Raw genomic sequence first — 5,643 nt, 5'->3', positions numbered from 1 at the left:
TTTTTTTCGGCTAAAAACGCCTTACTATACATGGTCGTTTTTTTTGGCTAAAAACGCCTTACTATACATGGTCGTTTTTTTCGGCTGAAAACGCCTTACTATACATGGTCTTTTTTTTCTTTTTACATGGTCGTTTTTTTTTCGGCTAAAAACGCCTGACTATACATGGTCGTTTTTTTCAGCTAAAAACGCATTACTATACAAGGTCGTTTTTTTCGGCTAAAAACGCCTTACTATACATGGTCGTTTTTTTCGTTTTACATGGTCGTTTTTTTTTCGGCTAAAAACGCCTTACTATACATGGTCGTTTTTTTCGGCCAAAAACTCCTTCCTATACATGGTCGTTTTTTTTTCGGCTAAAAACGCCTTACTATCCATGGTCTTTTTTTTCTGGTAAAAAACAGCTTCCTGTACATGGTCGTTTTTTTTTACACCGTAACACCAAGCCTAACCATTCATCCTTATTTACGTCTTCAGCATTCAGTCACGCTGCTTCGTTCCTTCTCCTTTCGGTCTCTTCCTTGCAGCTGTGCGCGTTGACACTCACATGCACACACTGGAGGTGGAACGGCATTTGAAAAACATTTTAACCAGGTGTCACCAATATTTTGGAGGTCGTTTCATGTACGCATGCATTGGTGTTGTCCTTGTGGGCAGATCTGTAGCCTAATGAGGGGTGGAATCGCAGAGAGGGGCGGCGTGCGCGTCGGCCACCGCATCATTGAAATCAACAGTCAGAGTGTCGTGGCGACGCCTCATGAGAGGATTGTACAGATCCTGTCAAACGCCATGGGAGAGGTATGTTGATTATTCATTTATTATTTTGCACAAGTTCTGTTCAAAAAACTGGACATTATTTATATCATTCAATTCATTTCTACAATCAAAACAATTTTGGTTGTAATGACAACGCGTGAGATGAAACGACGAGCTAAAAGATAAAGCAATACGTCTTCGGTCTCAACGAAACACATGGAACGTTGCCCTGTTTCGGTTTAAGTCAGCTTGTGCCGAGTTGGAGTTGAACGTGTTGGCCGTCTCGGTTCCAGATCCACATGAAGACGATGCCTGCCGCCATGTACCGCCTGCTTACAGCACAGGAGCAACCTGTCTACATATGAACACACCTTCACACGCCGCTTCTCCTCTCTCTTCATCCGGCTTTCACTCCTTTAAATAGCTTGCACCTCTTCGCAACCTGTTGGACATCACGCTAATTGCCTTAATCTGTACAGTGCACAACAACATGGACATCAACAGCGTAACACGTTTGTTTATTTATTATTCAGTTGAGCCACGGGCTCCCGTGATGTGGTGCAGTATGTTGGACCAAAGATAAAATCAACGGTCTTATTGTGCACATGTAGGGCGGCAAACAGAGTAAATGTTATTTTTGGTTGAATAGCTGTAATAGCTGAATGTACACTGCATAACGTTGGACCTTAATATTGTCAGGGCAACCCAAATGTTAAACAAGCATGTTCATTTCTGCGAAATAAACTGAAGGCAAAAACACACACACACACACACACACACACACACACACACACACACACACACACACACACACACACACACACACACACACACACACACAACCGGGTTTGGATGCAGTCACTATTTTAAGATTTCAGTTCAGTTTGATTGACTCCATAAACCGGTATCTGGACTCAGATTCATGCTACTTGGGAGTATTAATGATTCCTTTGACAGTGAACACAAACACTCCTCTAGTAACAAAACCAAAACACTGTCATACATATTTAACGTAAACAAAATATTTATTTGAAATCCCCCAGTGCTGACAACAAAAACTAAAAAAAAAAAAAAAAAGAAAGAAAAACATACACTTAAAAGAAACTAACAAGCCACCATGATTGTCTTCACCCCATACCATCGATTGATTTGACTTGAGAGAATATACATCACATCAACATCATTTGTCTGAAGCTTGACGACAGAATATAAATGTTGTTCCCAGAAATCCGACCCAAACGTTACTTTGACTCAAGATGGTCAAATCTACGTTCCAGCGTACAGTACTTAATCCACTGGCACCAGAAAAAAAGCAAACTTTTTTTTCCCCAAGAAAAATATTATTAAAGTTAAAAAAATATTTCAGTGTTTTTGTCATCTTTTGCAGCTTTTCACTTTGTGACCTACAAGCTATAAATATTTATGAGACTCTTTCATTGACAAAAGGGACACATGCTTCCACAGCAACCGAAGCAGATGTGAAAAAGGGAAATGATGTCAAACTACTCCCGATTTTCTGGGTGCCGACCATTATGAGCGCCTGATGCTCAGTCCATTATCTGCAGTCACTGTACGATGTATTGATTTTCAACCCGCCGTCTAAGACAAGGCACTTGAGCATGTGCTGTTTTCCCCAGTACGCAGTGTCCTCCAATGTCAAGGTGGGGAGCCGTACACAAGAAATCACACGACTGACCTTAGTGTCGAACTATGTGGAAGAGCGCTGCTATTCAAGGGAACATAGAAACTGACAAACAATGGCTCTGATTTGACAAAATGCGACAATCAAATTGCCTCATTTCTCTTAATTTTGATTGCCATACAATACACTGTATATATGTGTAAAAAACAAAACAAAACAAAAAACAAATAGAGAAAGGTCAACGGCTAGCTACATAAAGAAACAATTTCTTGTCCTGGCAGTGGCGTGTAGGTCACCAGGTCCAATTATTTTTACCAAATCAGGCGCTTGACTCTGACCTGAAGTAATTGCATGAGAGCAACGCTAAATACATACAGAGAAAAATAGTGATGAATAACCAAGGACAGGGGTGGAAGGGGGAGGGGGGCAGGTGGTTGTGCATGGGTCACCTGGTTTGTCAACACACGCTAATGTAAATGTGTCTGAGCTTGACATGCACTAGGAAGCGCAAGCCAAAAAAAATCACGAGAGGTTTTCGCGGTGAAGCTGCGTCGGTCCAGCGCCTTTCCTCGGCCGGAAGACAAAAGCAGTGTGGAATCTTGATTACAGTGGCTCCTTTTTGGGGACTACAACTCAGTGTCCTTGTATTTCTGGGGGTTGTAGTAGCCCCTCTTGGCGTGGTCTGCCAACTGCCTGCGGTACTCGGCGTCGTCGCCTTCGTGGGCTCCTCTCTCAGAATACTGCTGCCGAGGTGGAGTCTGCGGCTCTGGAATGGAGCTGGAACTGATCAAGGCACAAACACGCTCGCGGTCAGTCACGGAAGCTCTTCGGCTTCATCGGCCGAATGGAGGCTGCTTATTTCTGACAATGGAGCGGCGAGCTCACCCGATTGGCTGAGGACGGTTGAGATTGGGTTTGGGCAATTTGACCGGGATTGCATAGATGTCCGGGTGCTTCTGGGCAATTTCCAACTGCGGGGAGAGAGGAACAAGGCCCAGATATGTCAGAAGTACTTTAAGGAAGAGAAAAAAACAAAAACAAAAAAACTACAACGAGTTCCTTCTGGATCAATCTTTTTTTTTTTTTCCTTTTTAAAGTACAGTCGAACCCTGTTACAACGTACCACGAGAATCTGTAAAAAAAAAAAAAAAAAAAAAAAAAGCGGCCATGTATACTAAGGCGTTTTTTAGCGAAATGGATTTAATGCAATGTGACTGAGTGGTGTCACTGTCACTCAAGAGCAGCGCTCGTGATATGCACGGCGCCTGTGCGGGGGCGTGAAGTGAAAAATTGATTGAGGCCCTTTATTCCTTCAATTATATTGAGTATCGATCATACAGCGACTAGAAATTCATCTGCCCGTCTTGTCTATAGGATCCTTATTTCGTCAGGTGTTTTTTTTTTGGGTGGGTGGACCTTGAACTGCACATGACTGCTCAGCACTGCTCCGTTGTTTTTGCGGTCTTCTTTCCTATCTAAATGCTGACATCATCGAAACAATTGTCCCTCCAAAACAATGGAAAAGTGACACCAATGCAGCGGGAGGATATACAAAGAAATTTATGAGTTGGTATTATGAGATGAGCTTACGTTTTATAGCTGCTCAGTTACCCCGGTAACATTTCCCCTTGACTGTCCCCGTTGATGACATTACAAAGCAGTCTGTCTATACAAAATATATGCCCTGACTGGCCATCATGGCAGTTTAAGAGCCAGACCGCCCGAAAAAAACCCGCAGTATAGGCAATCCAGAGACATATTTGTAACATGGCGATTAAAAAGTCCATTTTCCACAATGTGTCCCCTTTAAATGAAGACGATCTTCTGAAAGTAAAACAAATAGCCCGGCTACATTCAATTGGGCCTCATCCATAAGCGTCACTGGAATATTACGCATTGATTGAAGTCTTAATAAGAACAGTCGATTAGCCATTTGACCTCAGCCAGGGACTCGTATTGTGTTGGTTACGAAACGACGACGTTGCGGCGGACAGTAAAAGATGCTTCGGATAATTACGGTGGTTTCGGCCTCTGCGCGTCCACTTTTCTCTCATAAAAGGTGAATTTTAGTGTCAAATCTACCGACGGGGGGGTGTTCAGCGAAGCGGAGGCAACAAAATGATGAAAACGCTTTCGTAAGAGGAAATAACGACCCTTCTTGACTGAGCGCAATGCTCTATGCTTTCTTTTATGTCATTAACGCATACACTTTGTGAAAAGCTATTTGTAGTTGTCACTGAATAGTTATGTCAGTGGAGGGAATAAATAAATAAATAAATAAATAAATATGTATATGTATATATATAATCCTCGTCTCACGGCCAGCTCATTGTCGGTGTAAGCCCCGCCCTCATCCGCCGTGTCGTCGTAGTCGCTGGTCAGACGGCTGTCCATGCTCAAGTAGTCTGCGCTCATCGCCGACAAGTAGGACATTCGGTCATCGTGGAGATCGAGATCCTCCTCCGAACCATCCAACTGTCAACAGGAAGCGATGAACGGTACAGCGTCGGCATTTGTGGTAGATTTCAGGGATTTTGCTTCAAACATGCCTTGTGCTCCTCGGGCCCTTTTGTGGCTCACAGCACGATTTGCGGCCCCCGACGAATTACTCATGGGCTACCATGTCTGCTTTCGGTGAAACGTAATCCTCAAGTGACACCAATCGGAAGGAAAAGATATCCCCTCACCCAGTCTGAGTCACGTCTTTTTTTTTTTTTTAAAACCTTCCGTTAAGAGAGGAAACCGCCCAGTAAATTTTTTTTTTTTTTTTTGTTGAGCACGGGAGCACCTTGGCAGGTCTTGAATGCACAAAGGAAGTCACAGCGCTCAAAAGAATCTGACGTCATCCCTCATTAGACATGCTGAGGAGGACGTTAATGTCCCGAACTGTTACTCCGAAAGAGTGAGTGGATTGGATTAGTTGTACTTTTACTTTGAATACTTGTACCCTTTTTGTACCCTGATTCAGAGTGGCCAAACAATGCAACATGAAATGAAACACGATGCAGCTGTTGGGCTGTCGGACTTACCTTGCCCTCGCATACCCAAACAGCTCGGTCTTGCTGCTCCCGAATTGAATCTTTCACGCTTCCGTACCACGCGTCGTTGGCCGAGTTGAGGTCGATTGTGTCTGAATGACAATGAAAAGGAACACGCATTAAAAGGAGTACAAATTGGCCAAGGTTCCATTTAGCAAACAAATCCAACGCTCAAATGGCTTTTATCATTTGGAGGAGGGAAACATC

General features: G+C 43.4%; 2 protein-coding genes across 2 annotated transcripts in view; one reads left to right on the top strand and one right to left on the bottom strand.

The window, feature by feature from the left end:
* LOC109527079 (amyloid beta A4 precursor protein-binding family A member 1-like) overlaps positions 1-1,960 on the top strand; it is a 27,906-nt gene extending 25,946 nt beyond the window's left edge. The window contains exons 12-13 of the mRNA XM_019888770.1: positions 658-798; positions 1,050-1,960. Of these exons, the coding sequence (XP_019744329.1) occupies positions 658-798; positions 1,050-1,121 (213 nt within the window). The 3' untranslated portion in view covers positions 1,122-1,960. The remainder of the gene's footprint in view (positions 1-657; positions 799-1,049) is intronic.
* Positions 1,961-2,135: 175 nt separating this feature from the next.
* Positions 2,136-5,643, bottom strand: part of tjp2a (tight junction protein 2a (zona occludens 2)) — a 22,755-nt gene continuing 19,247 nt past the window's right edge. Inside the window, exons 19-22 of the mRNA XM_019888744.1 lie at positions 5,428-5,528; positions 4,718-4,873; positions 3,284-3,444; positions 2,136-3,181 (exon numbers count right to left, since the gene is read on the bottom strand). Coding sequence (XP_019744303.1) covers positions 3,025-3,181; positions 3,284-3,444; positions 4,718-4,873; positions 5,428-5,528 — 575 coding nt within the window. The 3' untranslated portion in view covers positions 2,136-3,024. The remainder of the gene's footprint in view (positions 3,182-3,283; positions 3,445-4,717; positions 4,874-5,427; positions 5,529-5,643) is intronic.

Source organism: Hippocampus comes, unplaced genomic scaffold, assembly GCF_001891065.2.
Source record: "Hippocampus comes isolate QL1 unplaced genomic scaffold, H_comes_QL1_v1.1 scaffold347, whole genome shotgun sequence".
Classification (NCBI taxonomy): Eukaryota; Metazoa; Chordata; class Actinopteri; order Syngnathiformes; family Syngnathidae; genus Hippocampus; species Hippocampus comes.
The sequence above is the reverse complement of the archived record's forward strand: the minus strand, read 5'-3'. Positions and strand labels throughout refer to the sequence as shown.